The 21370-nt window shown below is 37.0% G+C and overlaps 1 protein-coding gene across 2 annotated transcripts in view; it reads left to right on the top strand.

Moving 5' to 3' along the window:
- The window catches only part of LOC127437269 (plexin-B2-like), a 241364-nt gene that overhangs the window by 199456 nt on the left and 20538 nt on the right, over positions 1-21370 (top strand). For both annotated transcript variants that reach the window (XM_051692093.1, XM_051692094.1), the window contains exons 12-25: positions 1280-1372; positions 2332-2419; positions 2730-2893; positions 4758-4906; positions 8351-8462; positions 10538-10674; positions 10772-10954; positions 14084-14195; positions 15130-15339; positions 15449-15628; positions 16601-16737; positions 16840-16940; positions 19142-19371; positions 20653-20834. In XM_051692093.1, the coding sequence (XP_051548053.1) occupies positions 1280-1372; positions 2332-2419; positions 2730-2893; positions 4758-4906; positions 8351-8462; positions 10538-10674; positions 10772-10954; positions 14084-14195; positions 15130-15339; positions 15449-15628; positions 16601-16737; positions 16840-16940; positions 19142-19371; positions 20653-20834 (2078 nt within the window). The remainder of the gene's footprint in view (positions 1-1279; positions 1373-2331; positions 2420-2729; positions 2894-4757; positions 4907-8350; positions 8463-10537; positions 10675-10771; positions 10955-14083; positions 14196-15129; positions 15340-15448; positions 15629-16600; positions 16738-16839; positions 16941-19141; positions 19372-20652; positions 20835-21370) is intronic.

Genomic DNA, 21370 nt, shown 5'->3' with positions numbered 1-21370 from the left:
GGAATCAATAAAATTGTTAATAAAAAAAAATATTATTGAGAAACATCAGTGTTTTGAGAATTGTGAGGATTTTTAGTATTGAGAAACATTTGTGTTTTGAGTATTGATTTTTTTTAGTATTGAGAAACATCAGAGTTTTGACTAGGCCTATTGTGAGTGTTTTGATTATTGCAAGTATTTTAGTATTGAGAAACATCAGTGTTTTCAGTTTTGCGAGTGTTTTGAGTATTGATTGTTTTTAGTTTTGAGAAACATCAGTGTTTTGACTATTGTGAGTGTTTTGAGTATTGACAAATATCAGAGTATTGAGAATTGTGAGTGTTTTGAGTATTGACAAATATCAGAGTTTTGAGAAACATCAGTGTTTTGAGTATTGTGTGTTTTGAGTATTGACAGTTAGCAGAGTTTTGAGTATTGTGAGTGTTAAGTTTTGAGAAATATCCGTGTTTTGAGTATTGATTGTTTTTAGTTTTGAGAAACATCAGTTTTGACTATTGTGAGTGTTTTGATTACTGCAAGTATTTTAGTATTGTGAAACATCAGTGTTTTCAGTATTGCGAGTATTTTGAGTATTGATTGTTTTTAGTATTGAGAAACAGCAGTGTTTTGTCTGTTGTGAGTGTTTTGAGTAGTGCAAATATTTTGAGTATTGAGAAACATCAGTGTTTTGAATATTGTGAGTGATTCTTCAAGATTACAAAGTAAAGGTTGCAGGCTTTGTGACCCTGTAGAATTTATTTTATAATTTGTTTGAATCACATTCATGCATTTTTGTATTTCTAATATAATTCTGAAATATCTTAGCCATGATCTGATAATGTAGTTTCCCTCTAAACAAATTTGTGTTTCGTAGCTTTGGCTTAGTGGTAAGATGCTCTGAAATGTTGATCCTTGGTGCTCATGTAGGGTCTTGTGTCATTTCCCGATCTTTCTTCCACCTCATCTTCTATAATTTTCTTGTGGTAAATCCACATCCTCTGACGCAATGAGCCTTGGTGCTCATAAAGGTGATGTAAGTTTGAATCTGGCTTGTCATTTCCAAAAACTAATGTTTCCCTCTTCTCCCATCAAAGCAGTTAATCTGACAAATTGAGCCTTGATGCTCATGCAGGCGACTTGATTTTGAAGTCGGCCTGGATCTTGATGCCTTCACTCGTTCCCCCCTCTTCACCCATCATTTATTTTCTTCTCTCTACTGTATCCATCAACCAAAGTGGCAAAAAACTGATCTGTTGTGACTAAAGAAAGTGGATGTTTTGTATTATTTGTGACTCTTCAGGGCCGCGATTTCACCATCGGAACGGAGCTGATGAAGTTCGAGGAAGATGTGAAGACAGAAACGGGGCCCTTCTACTCTTTTAGTGGATATGAGGTTAGTTATGTACACACTCCAACTTTAACTGCATGTTGCCAAAGGGAGTACTATTGTTACAGCAGTGTAAATCTTTTGGGGTAAAAGGCTTGCTAAATGACTCGGAACCTATGGCCAATGTAAGAGAGACACCTACCTACATTTTCCATAGTTCGTCTGGGAGTTTTGGATTATAGCTCCCCCTGTTGGTAATTGTCCAGCCTGAATTGTTCTCCAGTCCCTTTAGGTAAGTAGTTCTGAAACTGTGGTCCGCTGTCCACCTTTAGTCAGTGAACGATAGTCTTTTGGCTGATTAAAAAAAAAGACTTAAAGAAATAACAAAAGCTCTGATATTAAACAATTCGACTGTTTAGTCAACTCATAACAATTAATTAACTGATTCTCTTACCATACTTTTTTGATAGTGTTTCAGTTGTCTCTTTTACAGTAAAGTAACTGACAGCTGACGCAGTACGTAAGTGTTCGGTCCAACTTCTTAGTTAGTGAACAGTCGGTTTATTTAGGGTCATTAGGTAAACGTAGCAGTCTAGTTAATGTCAATGAAATAGGAGCAAAGCTGTCTGTCAAAATTATGGATTGGTAAAGATTATGCAATTTCATAATATAAAGGATATTTGTACAGTACTAAAAACTGTAGGTAATTATCTTGAGGTACTGTAGGTGGTAGTTTCTGCCAGATTTGGGATCATGGGTGATCCTCTGTTTTTGTTTTACTGTTGAAGGGGTCCGCCACCTGAAAAAGTTTAAGAACCACAGCTCTAAATCCTTGAGGCAGGTTTCCAGAGACTTTATTATGAGGAGAGAACTGTAGGTGTAGCAAGAGAGAGAGCACTGAATCTATTCAGCTGCCAAACTGCCTGCGGATACGGAGAGGAATATTTTTACCTAAGACAAGCTCTTGTCCAAATGAGACACTCCTGAAATCACATCTGACTCATTCTCTGATCTCTCTTTTCTAGTTTTCCTTTGATAAAGCTCACGAGACCAGCATTCTGTTCCATGTACGGGATAAATATACCGGAAAGAAGATAGACAGCAGTCTTAATGGTAATAACTCTTACTGCTTTGAGATACTGTCATTCCTTGTTGAAAAAAAAAACTGCTTAAGCCAGCCTAAACTGGTTTGCTGGTCTCCCAGATCTGGTCTTTATGCTAGTTTTAGAGGGATTTGGGGTAATTGTCAGCTTGGCAGAGTAGGATTCTAGCCAGACCAACTTGGCCATGGTGAGTAGCCAGCTAGACCAGTAGAACTGCTATGCCAGCTTAAACCAGCCAACTAGTTTAGGCTGGTTGGAGCTTTTTTTTTTCTGCAGGCTTATAAGCTCCTTTTAAAAACTTAATTTCTTTTCTGTTTCAGTCACTCTGTATAACTGCTCTCTGGGACGTGAAGACTGCAGCCTGTGTAAAAATGCCGACCCGAAATATCAGTGTGTTTGGTGCACACAGACCAGCTCCTGTGTGTACGACCAGCTCTGTGCTTCTAAAGAGCCCGAGGAGTGTCCCGACCCTCAGATCACTGATGTGAGTCTCCACTGCTACACACAATATCGAAGGATTCATCAGATATTATTTAAATACTGTAATTAAAAAAATTAAATCACTGTAAAATACTAAAAACCCTCAGAAGTCACTTTTGAATTCAAACACAAACAATAGACGTGATACTCAAAACACACAATACTCACTTATGATACTCAAAACACAATCAGTAATCACTATAATCAAAACACTCACAATACTCATTATGATACTCAAAATACTCACAATACTCACTTATGATACTCAAAACACTCTCAGTAATCACTATACTCAAAACAATCACAGTAGTCACTAATGCTACTCCAAATGTTTACAATACTCAGAAGACAATACTCTCTTTCGGTACTCAAAACACTCTTAATACACACTGTTCTAAAAAAAACAGTGCTCATGATACACAATACTCAAAACACACAATGCTCACTAATGATAATCAAAACACTCAATATACTGACAAGACTAAACACACATAATACTCACTTTTGATACTTAAAACACAAACAGTAGTCACTTACAAAAACACAAACTGTAGTCACTTACAATACTCAACATACTCATAATAGTAATTTACAGTACTCAAAACACTCACAATACTCACAATACTCAAAACACTCACAATATTCACTTATGATACTCCAAACACTCACGGTACTCAAAACACAATACTCACAATACTCAAAACACTCACAATAGTCACTAATGCTACTCCAAACACTAACAATACTAAAAACACAATACTCGCTTTACACTTATGGTACTCAAAACACAGCACTCACCTACAATACACAATACTCAAAACACTCACTTATGATAATCAAAACACTCACAATACTCACTTATGATACTCAAAACACTCACAATACTCATACAATACTCAAACTAAGAATACTCACTTATGATTCTCAAAACACTCACAATACTCATACAATACTCAAATTCTAAGAATACTCGCTTATGATACTCAAAACACTCACAATGCTCACAATACTCAAAACACTCACAATGCTCACAATACTCAAAACACTCACAATGCTCACAATACTCAAAACAATACTCACGATACTCTAAATACTCAAAACAATACTCACGATACTCTAAATACTCAGTACTCTCTTACGATACTCTGAACAATCAACACTCAAAATACTCACAATATTCTCAGTACACTCGCAATCCTTAATACTCACAACACTTAAGATACTCAAAACACTCCCCAGCACTCTTTGTTTTATTACCCTGGCATTAAGAAAAAAATAGTATACACTATACAAAATATCTATACTGCTGCAATAGTGTTTCAAATACAGCTGCTGAGGCAGTGACAGTAAATTTGGCAGTTTTCTCTCTTCTGACTGCTGTAATTCACCGCTCTCTATTTTTTCCTCTTTTTAAAAGTCCAGGGAACGTAATAGTGGATTTCTTCTTTTGCTGTTGGAGCAAATGGGAACACAAAAATAATATTTGCTGTGGTCTCCCAGAAATGTACCCCGCTATAGTTTATTTCCAAATTCCAATCCCAGAAATATCTAAAGGGTCCATACTCAATCCTCAAAACACTCAGAATCCTCATTACACAAAACATGATCCTCAATACACATTCCCCCTTTCCAGATTTTCAACTTTGAGACCTTATTTAAAAATCAATAGAAACCTCAGGTCATGTTCTTTTCGACTCCTATTGAATGGCTGAATTACTGGCAAGACTACATTCACTCATTTCGTTCATAACTCACTGGAAGTTCACTTTTTACTGTTTAATAGTAAAATCACTTATCTCAGCTCATCTATGTATGATCGTCATTCAGAGCAGCCTGTGATTAAGGTCTCCAATTTTAATTTATTCCAGATCACGCCGAGATACGGGCCACTGAAAGGGGGAATTGCGGTCACTATTAAGGGCTCGAACCTAGGAATTCAGAGAGGGGACATTAGAAACATCACGGTAGCTGGAGTGTCGTGCAGACACCTGGGGGAACGGTACTCTGTCTCAACCAGGTAACAGCTTCAGAAGTTGACATTTCTAACTTGTTTTATTCCTGTGTGGCCTTGTGTTTACTATACTCTGAAATTACTTGCTACTAAAATGGATTGAGTATTGAACGAGAGCTCTTAGAAAATCAAATTCCTGATGGACATTTGAGTTTGCAGATGTCTGTGGTACCAAACGGCCTGATTTTCAATGGATGGCCTGTTTGAGAAATCTGGTTTATTCAAAGCTTAATTAAAAAATCATTATTTTGAATTCAAACATTTAAAAATGCCCCCAAGAATGACCCAAATGATGTCTTTTAGATTTTCTGATTAAGACTTTACAGTATATTGAGCTTGTGACTAGAATTTAGAATTAGTACATGAGTGAAATAATAAGGGGGAATTCACGTAAAATGAATATGTGCCTTTATTTGCACGTGCTGTCTGACAGCCAACAAAATTAGTGTGGAACATAATTTGCATAGCGCAATTCCAGATGAAGTGATGAATTACTGCCTTCATTTCCAATAGAACATTATCAATGGAATATTCTGTTTACTGCCTGCTTTCCATTGGCAATAATTGTGCAATTTTTATAATATAGCACAAATTGCGCTAATTTTTGTGACTAAGGCATAATCTATAATAAACTTAATTTCCATAGAAAGGAGATATGTTTGCGCTTTTAAAATCCTGTTACTCCGGGTTATTTACTTGCTTCGAGTAGCACAGCACTGAGAGATCAATTCAGAGAGTTGCTAACTTGAGACCCGCTCCACACATCATTGATTTAGCCTAATTTTTTTTACTCGAACCTCTGCAAACAGATCAGTCTAAATCGTGAACAGTCACTGAATCCATTTTGTGAATCGCCTCAACCAGATTGTAAGTGAATCGTCTCAAAAGAATGGATCCTTTCTTCACAAATAATTTCATGAATCGGATTATGGATCTCGATTATTTATTTCTTAACTTTGAACTAGCTAGGAATTGCAAGTTTTTTGGCATGTAGTGGAGTAAAAATGATGATATTATGCTTTGGAATGTAGTGGAGTAGAAGTAAAAGTTTCCCAAAATGATTTTCATTGCATCAACATTAATTGCGTCCTGCAAATAGCGCTGACTTTTGTGAATAGGGCGCAATCGATAATAGGCATGTTTGCAATGAAAAGGATCATATTACTTTAGGTTCTTGGCTCATTTCAATCAGACAACATCAAGAGACCAATTCAAAGAGTTCTCATTTGAGACACACATCGATTGCATGATTGATTCAGTGAGTTGTTTACTCGAGAACCTCTGTGACTGGATCAGTCTGAATAGGGAATGAATCATTCAGTCCATTTTGTGAACCGGCTCAACCAGTACATATAAAACAATAATCTGCTCAAAAGAATGAATCATTTCATTAAAATGTATTAAATTAATAACAGTGACCTAATTTAAATACAGTGCAGTGCTATGCCAGCGCAGATAGTGGATTGCGAAGAATAAGACAGAAGTGTTTGCGCTGAAATAAAGCACATTAAACTGTTTAGTGGATTTGCCACAATGTATGTATGAGTTTCTGTGCTTCCTCCAGTAGAACAAAGTTAGATTTGTATGAAAATCAGAGTGTGTGTGTTTGTGTTTAGTGCCAAAGAAGAGTTTTTGGATTTCTCACAGCCAATGTCAGGCTTAGCCGAGTCAGTAATTCTTCATCAGGGTTTATAAACTGAACGTTCATCCTGATGGAGTGTTTGTTTGGCAGCTAACAAGCTTGAGAAGGATCTTACAGTGAAACGGGAGCATTTGGCTTCAGAACAGTGAATAAACTCTCACAGAGATCGCTGTCAGGATGATCTGTCAGGGGAGGTGGAGTTTCAGGTTTTGGGGGTAGCCTATCTGTTTTCTGAGTTGGTCGATTTGGATGTAATGAATCTGGAAACTGTGGGTTTTGTGTTAATTAACAGCATCTGTTATGTTCAACACTGATGTTTTGCACTGCCTCAGTGAATTATGTCTTCTGCTCATTTTTACCTTTTCTGTTAAATGTTTCTGTTGGGGTAGTTCACCCAAAAATTTAATCTCTGTCATCATTTACTCACATTGCTGCAAACCCTTTGACTGACTTTCTTTTGAGGAAAATAAATAGATATAGTGCAGTATGTCTTCATTCACACAATGTTAATTTCACTATAATGTGATTGTAACTATTAAGAAAACCTTTTAATATTTAATTACAATTTATTAGGTTTACAAAGCCAACATGTTGTTATACTATTTAAACATATTATTTTTCTGAGACCAACATTTCTGACTGTAATTTCTCCCACAGTTTTCACCTTCAGACTGTTCTGACTCTAGTTGCTATATCTTTTGTAATTGATCAGACTTCCGATTTTCGCACAGTGGACAATCAAATCTCTGAGAAATCCCATAGATTTGCATTGAAGGAAATGTTCAGATGAGCCAAGACTATTCAAACTCCAACTGCCAAAAAATTCAGATGTAAACAAAGCCACACAAGGCATTTAATATGCTTTAAGCTAGCTAAAGTAGCTTCAGTCTCAATGCCTAGCAACAAGCCATAACACCCTAGCAACAAGCTAAAACAGGCTAGCAAGGCATAGCAACAATCCACTACTAGTAACCAGCTAAAACATGCTATCAATGCCTACCAACTAGCCAGAACACCCTAGCTACCAGCTAAAACATACTAGCATTGCTTAGCAACATGCTAACAATGCCTTGCTACATGCTAAAACATGCTAGCAACACCTAGCAACATGCTGTGGACTGTCTATCTTTTTGGCTTTTTATCTAGCTTGCTGGTTGTTTGTTTTACTGTAATGTCTGTATAACCATCAAACTTTTAAACTACTTTGTCAAGCCAACAACAAAATGTGTGCTAATCTATGTGTATATCTAGTTGATATCTGAATCCCATTTCCAAAAATCTGAAATTAACAAATTCCAGTTATCAAAAACTAGCATTTGGACTAGTTGCAATTTAAATGCTGATATTAGGAATGGACTTTTGCACTAGGAACAAAGTAATTATTGATATAATCAATACTTGTTTTTACAAGTAAGAAGTACATAGCTGATGTGTGTATTTGGAATTTCAACTAGTGAGGAATTGCGTTTTGAACAAGACTGAATGACAGATCATTGTGAAATTTTAATTGTACTTGTGAAAATGCAGTTACAGATGTCATTATTTGTTTTTTACAAGTTGAAATTCCATTTTTGAATCAAGAATGGAATCAATAATAATTTTTTATATCAGGAATTAACGCTTTACTAGTGTAGATGTGTTTACTGGTATCAAGAATTAGCATTTTATCTATTGAAAATTGAATTGCACATGATTAAATGTCAAAGTGATTGCAATATGGATACAAGAAAAACATTTAAGATAAAAAATAAAAAAACAATTAGCCCTAACTATTTAATAACCCTGTTGTTGTTTATGTTTTTTTACAGTGTGGTGTGCGAAATCGGTCCGGCAAATCGTTACAAAACTGGCGAGGTGGAGATAGAGGTGGGCAGTGGAAAAAAAGGAGTGTCCACTAAACATGTCCAGTTTACCTACAGGGTGAGTCACGAACATGCATTACACAGCATGCACCACACACATGAACTTAAAAGAATAGTTCACCCAAAACTGAAAATTCTCTCATCATTTACTCACCCTCATGCCATCCCAGATGTGTATGACTTTCTTTTTTCAGTGGAAAACATGTGAAGAAAAATAGAAAAATATCTCCGCTCTATAGGTCCATAAAATGCAAGTGGATGGTGATCAGACTTTTTGAAGCTCCAAAAAGCACAGACAGTCAGCATAAATATCATCCATACGACTCCAGCGGTTAAATTAATGTCTTCTAAAGCGACACGATAACTTCTGGTGTGAAAAATATCTATATTTTAGTACTTTTTAACTATAAACCATCGCTTCTGGTCAGCAACAGTATATGCATTCATGAGAGCGCAGAGTTCATGCGGTCTCTCGTGTGAAGAATTCGTGTTGACATGTTACGGACGTTATCTCTCGTTTTTCTCTCTGTTGAGACATCCAGGATAAGCACACAAATGCACCATTGTGAGTAAACAAACAGATACAAATACAGATATAAACCAAAACCAGCTAAGCTTCTGTACAGCGTTCCTCCTACTCAGTTGTAAACAGCGCTACTCTTTCGGATGTGTCACACATGCGCCAGTTCTTGCGTGAACATGCCAATGCTATTACTTCACACGGGCATACCTCTGCTGACCGGAAGCAATGATTTATAGTTAAAAAGTACTTAAATATTGATCTTTTTCGCACCAAAATCAGTCGTATCTCTTTAGAAGACATTAATTTAACCGCTGGAATCATATGGATGATGTTTATGTTGACTATCTGTACTTTTTGGAGCTTCAAAAGTATGATCACCATCCACTTGCATTTTAAGGACCTTCTGAGCTAAGATATTTTTCTATTTTTCTTCAAATGTGTTCTGCTGAAGAAAGAAAGTCATACACATGAGGGTGAGTAAATGATGGGAGAATTTTCCTTTTTGGGTGAACTAACTCTTTAATTCTGTGAAACAATTTGAGATCACATTTGGAGAACTTTGTAAACGTTTAGTTTGTACAAGTCCAACAGAGCTCTCTGGATCCGGTATGCAATTATGAGCCATTTTGTCACAGTTTTTTGTGCAGTCGCTGGTCACCCTGTGGTGATGTGCAGTGGTAATAATTATGGGCTGTGTTTCCACGGCTGACGGCTTTGGCAGAATTGATTGCATCAGTTTTTCTCGGAGTGAGGCGTCTCTTTCGTGCCCTCAGGGAAATGCTGAGGGTGAGCTTTTGTTCAGCAGATTGATGTGTCTCGGACAGCGTGAAGATGCATTTCCTGGGATTATGTAATCATTACAAGAAAATGGTAATGTCCAAAGTGTGTCTGTATCTGCAGGGTTATTACAGCTGTTGTGCCCATCATTACTACAGTATAGTATTAAAATTTTAGTCAAATTTTTATTAATTGTAAAAAATGTAAATCGAAAAAGTTTTTATGAACATAACTTAAAGAACTTTAAAAGTCTTTTAAAATAAAAGTTTAATGAATTTTTAAACATAATCTGATGTTCACAATGCAAAGTTCCGTCATGGTTATGACATCACTACATGAGAACATTAACGTATGACCTTGGCCCACTCTAAAGGATGACATACGAAGAGACATACTTCACATACGATGAGGTTAGCCAATCAAAACTAGGTAAACATGTTTCTTACGTTTGGATTACATATGGATTTAAAGGTGAAGTAGCAACAACAGCTTCTAAGGTTTATGGATAGGGTGAAAAATTCAACTAAAAATATGATTTTGGTGCATGAAATTTGAGTACCATTAAAGTAAGATTAAAATGTTATTTATTTTAGAGTAAAATAAAAATGAAATGTTAATTTTAATAAAAATGTAATTAAACTAAATATAGACATTTAAATTGACCAAAAATGCAGAAAATGAAATTCCCTTTGAATTTCCAGATAACAATCACAAAATGAACAGCCAGATTGGTCGATTCCACATTGCTGTGTGAGATCAGTATGATTTCACACATACATTTATCTGAAATATGTAGATTTGTCATATTCTCAAGGTTATATTTGTCTCTTTAGGATCCCATAGCAAAGACTGTGTCCCCTGATCGGGGTCCTAAAGTGGGTGGAACTATCCTCACCGTCACTGGGATTGGCCTGAACACAGCTTCTAAAGAAGATCTTCACATCACCGTGGGTGACGTGCTCTGCAGAGTGTGAGTGCAGTATGTCATCATTGGAAATGATTGCCAGATATTGCATTTGTTTGGTTAATTCTTTGTTCATTTCTCTCTCTCTCTCTCTCTCTGTCAGTGAGACATTTGGAGATCAGATCACCTGTAAATTGGCTGAGTATCTTGGCGATACAGTTCCATCAGCCCGCCTCACCGTTAGGGTTCATTACGGCAGACACACCTCGACTGATGTCCATACAGCCTTTCAGTTCTCCAACAACCCATCTGTGTCTGACCATCAGCCCAGGAGCAGCTTCATCTGGTCAGTTCTACCAGATCGAAAAACAGATCAAACAAATACACGTAACACTGTAATTACGCAGAACATGTTTTGGATAGCAAAGGAATCATGCTGTGCAGAAAAATCAGATGTTGTTTTGAAAGACAACATGAAACGTCATCTACACAGTTAACTTTTGTAATGTGATGAACTTTAGAGTGAAATAGAATGTTTAGAGGAAAATAATATAGGATGGGACTTGATGTTATTTATCAGGATTTGGTTGGATTTTAGATTTTAGGCTGTAGAATTATTGGTCAGTATTTTTTTTTTTTTTTTGCCCACCATACTGCCTTGTTTACATCTGCAGAGGAGAAAAGTCATTTCAGAGATGAAAATAGTACAATACAATTTTAAAATTTATACTTTTCTTTAGAGTAATATGCACTGATGCAATAAGTATGCAATAAGACCAGGGACATACATTGACAAAATATTTATATAGATATTTTTTATAAGTATTATTTATTTTATCTTTATTGATGTATTATTTAGTATTTAAATGTATGTATATAAATATATATACTTTTATATTTTTATTGTATTTTATATAGACTTAAATATATAAAATATAAAATATTTTTTATATATTTTGTTTTTATTTTAATTTATGAATATAATTATACAGTTTTCTTTTTTATTAATTTATTTCTAGAGAGAATGACATTATTGATGTTTTTATTGACAAATATATTTATTTATTTTTTGGGATAGAATTAATTATTATTAATTTTATTTTTAATTTATATTGAATATATAATTCAATATTTCTTTTTATTATTTTATTTTTAGAAAAATATATTATGAAAATAATTTTTTTTTTTATAATAATGCACAGAACTGTGCAAAAGTCTTAACATAAGATGTTTCACAAAAGCATTTGTCTTAATATGGTTATTTATATCTTCAGCTTTAGTGCGTCAAAAGGAAATATAAATGTTAGATTTCCAAACATTACTTTTGCAAATAGAAAAGATTAGTATAGAAGAACAGGGAGCCCTGCAACAGATGTCATGGCCCCCACAAAGCCCCCCATTGAACATCGAGTCAGTCTGAGATTACATAAAGAGACAGAAGCAATTGAGACTGTCTAAATAGAGACAGCTTAAATAGAACTGTGGTGAATTCTCCAAGAAGCTTGGAACATCCTATCTGCCAACAACCAAGAAAAACTGTGTCCAGGTATTGGTGCTGTTTTAAAGGCAAAGGTGGTCACACCAAATATTGATTTAGCTTTTTACAGTGCATCCGGAAAGTATTCACAGCTCTTCACTTTTTCCACATTTTGTTATGTTACAGCCTTATTCCAAAATGGATTAAATCATTATTTTCCTCAAAATTCTACAAACAATACCCCATAATGACAACGTGAAAGAAGTTTGTTTGAAATCTTTGCAAATTTATTAAAAATAAAAAACGAAAAAATCACATGAACATAAGTATTCACAGCCTTTGCCATGACACTCAAAATTGAGCTCAGGTGCATCCTGTTTCCACTGATCATCCTTGAGATGTTTTTACAACTTGATTGGAGTCCACCTGTGATAAATTCAGTTGATTGGACATGATATGGAAAGGCACACACCTGTCTATATAAGGTCCCACAGTTAACAGTGCATGTCAGAGCACAAACCAAGCCATGAAGTCCAAGGAATTGTCTGTAGATCTCCGAGACAGGATTGTATCGAGGCACAGATCTGGGGAAGGGTACAGAAAAATTTCTGCAGCATTGAAGGTCCCAATGAGCACAGTGGCCTACATCATCCGTAAATGGAAGAAGTTTGGAACCACCAGGACTCTTCCTGAGCTGGCCGCCCGGCCAAACTGAGCAATCGGGGGAGAAGGGCCTTAGTCAGGGAGGTGACCAAGAACCTGATGGTCACTCTGACAGAGCTCCAGCGTTTCTCTGTGGAGAGAGGAGAACCTTCCAGAAGAACAACCATCTCTGCAGCACTCCACCAATCAGGCCTGTATGGTAGAGTGGCCAGACGGAAGCCACTCCTCAGTAAAAGGCACATGACAGCCCGCCTGGAGTTTGCCAAAAGGCACCTGAAGGACTCTCAGACCATGAGAAACAAAGATTGAACTCTTTGGCCTGAATGGCAAGCGTCATGCCTGGAGGAAACCAGGCACCGCTTATCACCTGGCCAATACCATCCCTACAGTGAAGCATGGTGGTGGCAGCATCATGCTGTGGGGATGTTTTTCAGTGGCAGGAACTGGGAGACTAGTCAGGATCGAGGGAAAGATGAATGCAGCAATGTACAGAGACATCCTTGATGAAAACCTGCTCCAGAGCGCTCTGGACCTCAGACTGGGGTGAAGGTTCATCTTCCAACAGGACAACGACCCTAAGCCCACAGCCAATATAACAAAGGAGTGGCTCCGGGACAACTCTGTGAATGTCCTTGAGTGGCCCAGCTAGAGCCCAGACTTGAACCCGATTGAACATCTCTGGAGAGATCTGAAAATGGCTGTGCACCGACGCTCCCCATTCAACCTGATGGAGCTTGAGAGGTCCTGCAAAGAAGAATGGGAGAAACTGCCCAAAAATAGGTGTGCCAAGCTTGTAGCATCATACTCAAAAAGACTTGAGGCTGTAATTGGTGCCAAAAGTGCTTCAACAAAGTATTGAGCAAAGGCTGTGAATACTTATGTACATGTGATTTTTTTCGTTTTTTATTTTTAATAAATTTGCAAAGATTTCAAACAAACTTCTTTCACGTTGTCATTATGGGGTATTGTTTGTAGAATTTTGAGGAAAATAATGAATTTAATCCATTTTGGAATAAGGCTGTAACATAACAAAATGTGGAAAAAGTGAAGCGCTGTGAATACTTTCCGGATGCACCGGATGTTTACTGGACTTTGTATGACATGTATAAGTGATAAATGAAAACTATTTATGTCATTATTTTTTATGACATTCTCAATATGCAAAATTTTTCACAAGTGCCTAAAACCTTTGCACATTACTGTATATTACTATAATTATTTAATACAGTAATTTGACTTGCGGTTAAAATATGGATGTATATGATTATGGACTCAGCTGAGGTTACCTCAAACATTGTCAAAAGATTGTGTAATGATTTTGTATTTGTGTTTTAGTGGTGGCAGAAAAATCTTGGTGGTCGGTTCTGGATTTGACGTGGTCCAGAAGGCCACTATCAGGGTTGTGGCATCTGCAGGAGAATGGTCTGGACAGACTGCCCCAGTTGAGGTATGAGAACCCAAACTGACCTCCAGGAGCTCTCGAGAGAAACCTCGCTGCTGTTTGTTTTGCTTTTCTTCTGTTTTACTCGCTGTTAGATTTTCATCTCCAATGAATCACTCAGTTCTGATTGAAATGACTAAATGGCGTGACACCTGCTCTGTTCTGAAGCATTCATGGACAAGACAAACGTTTATCTAACGCAAAACTTGATGAATGTTTCATTTCATCTTTTTTATCTGAAGAGAAGCTTCTGTACTCCAGATCTCTATTTCTCCAGAACTCTAGCTATCTATCTTTTTATCCGTCTATCTCTCGGTTTTACCGCCCCCACATTTAGACTTGTGCTGCTCCCCCTCAGAATATCAATAGATCCTCCTTCAGAAGTCTCTGTTACGCCTCAGTTTTTGTTTTCTGAAGGCCTTTGGCCCATGTTCTGCTCATTTGGGGCTCCTGGGAAATTAAGAGACAGATAACTGAGGAAATGTGGTTCATTTAAAGGGATAGTTCACACAAAAAATATAAATTTTTTCATCAGTTACTCACTCTTAATGTAATTCGAACCCCATTTTGTGGTAGACAAAAGTAGATAAAAAAGTAGTCTTCGAAAGCCATACAATAGGAACAGACCAATATTGAAACAAAATGTTTCATGAAAAAATCTTTCTTTGCCATAGCTCACAAATCTCATTTGCGCTTGTGTTCAATTAAACAATGGTGCCTTTAGTCATGTCACGGCAGGTTTGACCACATTGAAACAAAATGCCATTGCCATGTGCCAAGTTTAAATATGCAGTATGTGACCGTAAGTCCTTTTTGGAGCTTGATTGTACAAGTCACCATCCTCTTTTGTTATATGGGAAAAAAAAGCATATTTTGGGGTGAACTTTCCTTTTAATTGAAGAGGAGCAGCATTAATGCAATCTTTCTTTTTCTCTTTCAGTTTGTAGAGGGTTCGATATCTAAAAATGACACGGTAATCATGTTCGTGTCACCTGCAGTCAGCCAGACGAACGAGTCTCAGTTCTTCAGGACATATGTTCAGCTTGATAACCTCCAAAGTGAGCTGACTCCGTTTGAGTATCACCCTGACCCTGTCTTCGATCCGCTCAGCAAAAATGTTATCACTGAAAACAGTATGATTATCGTCACTGTGAGTATCTGCTCATAACATGAGTCAAACACAGGGTTTTCATGCATGTTTGTTTGCTTGTAAAATTGTGAAATCAAACCGTTTCAGCAAAGTTTTTTGTGTGTCCCAGGGTCGTGGTTTTTCTAAAGCGATGACGGCGAAGGAGGCGCAGGCGTTTGTGGGTGATGTTCAGTGTAACGTGAACACACTACAGGATGATAAATTATTCCTTGATCCGCCCTCAACTGCACCAAGAGCTCGATCCAAAAGACAGAGGCGAGACACCAGTTCGGAACCTCTGGACCTGCTGGTGAGAGACCACCATCCATCCATCAATCATCTATTCATCCATTTATCTGGAAATCTATCCATCCATTCATCCATCCCTTGATCCAATTTTCTGGAAATGCATTTATTCATCCATCAAGCATCCATCTCCCCTTCCATTTTTCTGGGAATCCATCCATCCACCCATTCATTTTTTCTGGAAATTCATCCATCATTCATCCATCCATCTTGAGATCTTTCCATCCATCCATTTTTCTGGAAATCCATCCATCTGGGAATCTATCCATCTATTCGTTTTTCTAGAAAAATAATTTCCAAGCATATATCCCTCCATCCATTTTTCTATAAAACAGTGCATCCATTCATCCATCTGCGATTTTATCCAACCATCCATTGATCTGTTTTTCTGGAAATCCATCCATTCATCAATCATCCATCCATCAGTCAATAAATCTTGAAATCCATACATCCATCTTTCTGGAAATCCATCCTTTAATTTTTCTAGAAATCCATCCATCCATCTGTCCATCCATCCATCCATCTGGAAATCCATCTATCCCTCTATTTTTCTAGAAATCCATCCATCTGTCCGTCCATCCATCCATCCATCTTGAGGTCCATCCATCCAGCATTCCATCCATTTTTTCTGAAAATCCATTCATGCATCCCTCCATCCATTTTTTCAAGAAATCATTTCATCCATCAATCATCCATAAATTCATCTTGAAATCTGTCCGTCCATTCATCCATCAGTTTTTCTGGAATTTAATCTGTGAATCATCCATCCATAAATTTTGAAATCCATCCATCCCTCCATTTTTCTAGAAATCGATCCATCTGTCCATCCATCAGTCCAATAATCTGTAAAGCCATCCATCCTCTTATTTATCTGCATATCATCCATCCATCCATCCATCAACTCTTTATCTTAAATTGATTTATCCATCATCCATCTGGAAATCTTACCATTTCTCATTTCTTCTGTGGCTTTCAGATTAAGTTTGGGAATGGCGAGTGGGTGGTGGGCTCCGTTCAGTATGAGAGGAAGTACATTCTTCCATTGCCAATCATCATCCCAGCGGTGGTGTTTCCCATGCTGCTGATTATCGCCATCTCTGTCGTCTGCTACAGGTTAAAAATCAAATCCTTCTTTCCCAAAACGCCCCTGAGGCGTTCATCTGAATGAACATTCATTTAATGAATTCATGAATTCATCTGATCATGTGTGTGCAGGAGGAAGAGCCAGCAGGCTGAGAGAGAGTACGAGAAAGTCAAACATCAGCTGGAGAATTTGGAGGAAAGTGTTCGGGACCGCTGCAAAAAAGAGTTCACAGGTCATATACGCACACACATGCACACAACCCTGTTACTATTGCAACATGGGGGTTTTTAGCATGGAAACAAGTTTTGTTCTGGGAAATAGTAATGTCTTGCTTTGAAAGAGTGTCAACAACAAGAAAAACAAGTACTGAATGTGAAAAAAAAAAAAAAAATTAAATCATCAAATTGTGTCAAAATACAGTGAGCCAACTCAATGTCTACTGTCTAGGTGGGCAGCAGTCTACTAAAACAGTGTCCTATCCGAAATAAAACTTTATAAGTGTCTGATTTGCTGCGCTCTTCTTAAACAGCAACCAGTGTTAGGTGTAATGCAATTACAAAGTAGTAAGTTACTGTTATCTAATTACTTTTTAGTTAACCCTTGTGCACTGTTCATTTGTGAGTCACACTTGTGATGTTTGCGGGTCAAAAATGACCCGAACGTGTAATATTTTCCTTTTTTCCTTTTTTTTTTTTTTTTTAAGATAAGCAATAACATTCATTTTACTTAAGTAAAAAAACTACTTGGGGGGGGGGGGGGGTTTATGGTATTTAGACCTTATTTAGCTCTAAATTACACCATTCATTTTCATATAAAACAGGGACATTTTATATTATCTTCACTTCAATAAAAAAAACTTCATTTCAGTAAATTGAAAGTGTCAAAACATCACAATATGTCATGCATTGGGGGTCTCTGGTGACATCTGTTGGAATAAAAAAATTAAAAATTACATGAAATAACAACTGTGGCTAGTAGATGACTTCAGTGCTCCATGCATTGGCTGAGCTCCATAAGCTCATGTTCTAACAAATGTAATTTCTAGATATTATCACAAGTTGGATATATATTTAGACATTATAAAAAAAACTATAATTTGTCAAATTGTAGCATTTTTTCTAAACCACTTGTGTTGAAGTATTAGATTTTGCAATGATGCTTTAATATGCTGTCAAACATGACAGTGCTCCACTGTCAAATCTGATTGTGTAATGAAGAAAAGACATTATTAGAGTTATTATTTTGTTACCTGTCATTTATTTCAAACATCAAAATTCTAGCATAAACTTTGTCACTCACGGGTTAGACTCAGACTTCGACCTGTGTGGTATGTTTGATATACATAGACAGGTTTGTCTACACCTGTGAGGACCCAAATGTCCTCATCAGTAAAAACAAAAGAACAAAAGGTCTTAAATTGGTCAGATGATGTTGATCTTCAAATCTAGTGATGTGCACATGTTTGTGTGATAGTTAGGTTTAGGTCTAGGGGTAGAGTTTGGAAATTGAAAATATTGTTAGCCTCATATGAAATTAATGGAAGTCAATGAGAGATCACTAATATAGTCAAACAAACCTGTATATGTGTTGGTGTGTGTGTGCGTGCATGTGTTTTCTGCATTGTGGATGTTTTATAGTCTCACCTCTTCATTTATGTGTGGTTGTGTTCTGCATTGTGTCTGATTTGCTGATTTGTATTTGACAAAAGCAAAACATAAAAATCTCTGTGTTTTAGTATTTCCCATTCATTTCCTATGGCGGTATGTTTTTACGACCCCTTAGACTGACCGAATCAAGTCCAGATTTTTGTGTGTGTGTGTGTGTGTTCAGATAGCTAGTGGAGGAAAAGTCACTAAGTCGTGTACCACTCAGATAAAGGATACCATTTTTATTAAAGAAAAAAAAATCAAAACGGGTCCAGAAAGACCAGAACAGTGCACAAGGGTTAAAAGTAATATAACAAATTTCTTGTAATCAAATTACAGTTACTGACTTTCAATAATGTTTACATTACATGGGTAATGTACACCAATAGACATAATTCAGGTTTCAAATGCATTTGACGTTAATAATATTACTGTAGGAAAATGTGCAATATTACTGAAGTAATATTAATTACATCAAATGCTTATAAAACATGAATTATGCTCATATGTATGTCTGTTTGTGTTTCTGTGACGGCTAAAGGGCGTGCACCTCATAAGGGAGTTAATGTGTTGCGTATGTCAATGGAACACAGAGGAAATATAGACAGAATAAAAAATAAAAAAGTAGAGTGGAGAAACTATCATTTTAATTTAGATAGTGTGCCTATAATGCCCAAAATGATGTCTATGTAGGAAGCCAGCTCACTAGGCATTCAATTTTGGATATGTTTAGCTCAAATTAGGGTTTCAAGCTGTGCTCATAACAAATGTGTCATATCCTGAGCAGATCTGATGATTGAAATGGAGGACCACACTAATGATCTGAGCGAAGGCAGGATCCCATTCCTCGACTACAAGACCTACACGGACCGGGTCTTCTTCCTGCCTTCTAAAGATGGCGCCAACGATGTAATGATCACCGGCAAACTGGATATCCCAGAATCTCGCAGGGCTACAGTAACCCAAGCGCTGAACCAGTTCTCCAATCTGCTCAACAGCAAAACGTTCCTCATCAATGTATGCAACACAAACACACTGGGTCTCATTCACTAACCATATAATTCTGCATAAAATCTGTGAACGAATGTTTTCTCACAGAACTCATGATTCATCCAAACGTTTGCAGGCTTTTACTAAATTTAGGATCAAATTTGGAATAAAAAAAAACAAAAAACATTTTTGTGCACCACACACACCTGTTTGTGAGTCCAGTTGAAATTTTGCATGAGAATGCACACTTGTATGCAATTATTTATTTATTTATTCTCCCCTTTTCTCCCCAATTTGGAATTCCCAATGCACTCACCTAATTCCGGGTGGTGGAGGACGAATCTCAGCTACCTCTGCGTCTGAGACCGTCAATCCGCACATCTTATCACTTGGCTTGTTGAGCGTGTTACCGTGGAAACATAGCTCGTGTGGAGGCTTCACGCTGTTCTCCGCTGCATCTATGCACAACCCACCACGCGCCCCAACGAGAGCGAGAACCACACATTATAGCGACCACGAGGAGGTTACCCCATGTGACTCTACCATCCCTAGCAACCGGGCCAATTTGGTTGCTTAGGAGACCTGGCTGGAGTCACTAAGCACGCCCTGGATTCGAACTTGCGACTCCAGGGGGTTTGTCAGTGTCTTTACTCGCTGAGCTACCCAGGCCCCCTGTATGCAATTATTAGTGAATGAGACCCACTGTAATTATTATCAGTTTAATATATAGCTGCCTTCAACCTTCTCATTTTAAATGATTTTTCACTTAATAGCTTGGTGGGTCAGGGAATTCATGTTTTATGATAAATGTCAGGGATTTCTCAGAATCCACACTCATATAAACACAAAAATGTACACCCTAGTGATCAAGCCCTGTAGACATCATGCAAACATTCCCATCAATTAAACAGAATGATGTTAAAAATCGGCCCCAGAGGATTCAATCAACGCCTACGTTCTCATTGAGGTCTTTTATATTCATGCCACGAACACAATTAAACATGTACATGTAATGACACATGTGTAAGCATAAACAAACAAACAAGCCCTCCCACACACTGTCAGTGTTTAAAGGCTGGCCTGTAATTATCTCCCCAGTGTTTATATCATTCCACACGATATACAACAGTTCATCTTAAAGTGTAAATGGACATTAAAAAAACATAATAAGCATTATAATAGATGCATAGTAAATAAATGTAAAGCTAAATGTTCCACAGTTGCAATAATAAAGTAAATACATTTAATTTGTGTTTACAAACGGTTTAAATCTCATCTCTCTCTCTCTCTCTCTCTCTGTGTGTTAAGTTTATCAGAACGCTTGAGGGGCGTCCAGATTTTAACGCCAGGGCCAAAGTGTATTTTGCATCTCTACTTACTGTAGCGCTTCACGGTAAGCTGGAGTATTACACAGATATCATGAGGACACTTCTGCTGGGTCTCATGGAGGAATACGTTCACAGCAAGAACCCCAAACTGCTACTACGCAGGTGAGACACTATCAGAACAGCACACAAAACACTAGTCCACGTGCCATCTAATGCATATTGCACACAAAATGGCAAGAACTTTCTAAAATCTGCAAGCTCCAATCTGATTGGCTGGCTATACGCAGTTTCCAGCAGTCATGTTTATGGGTAAATCTCATCAAATGTGTTCAGGTCACATTTGACCCCAAAATCAAATGAAAATAATAAGAAAATAAATTGTTCGTAAAGATAATTAAGCTTAATTTTTATTTTTTGCTTTGTGACAATGAAACAAATTCTCATTACAATGAAGCATTCTGATGTTGAAGTTCCCGTTATTCTCAGTGGTGATTTTTAGTAAAATTACATGGACTGAGGCAGGTTTTTGACTGGTTTTGTGGGATTTACCCATAGGGGTGAATCGGTCTGACAAAGAAACTTCAATGCATTGATTATGAAATGTAACAATTGATTATCATTGTTATATTAATAAGTACCTAATGTGATACCGACAGAGGTCGACTAAGAACCTCTAGTAAAACCTTTGAATAATTTTT

This window comes from Myxocyprinus asiaticus, chromosome 48 (assembly GCF_019703515.2).
Source record: "Myxocyprinus asiaticus isolate MX2 ecotype Aquarium Trade chromosome 48, UBuf_Myxa_2, whole genome shotgun sequence".
Classification (NCBI taxonomy): Eukaryota; Metazoa; Chordata; class Actinopteri; order Cypriniformes; family Catostomidae; genus Myxocyprinus; species Myxocyprinus asiaticus.
Note: the sequence above shows the minus strand (reverse complement) of the source record. Positions and strands in the feature narration are given on the sequence as shown.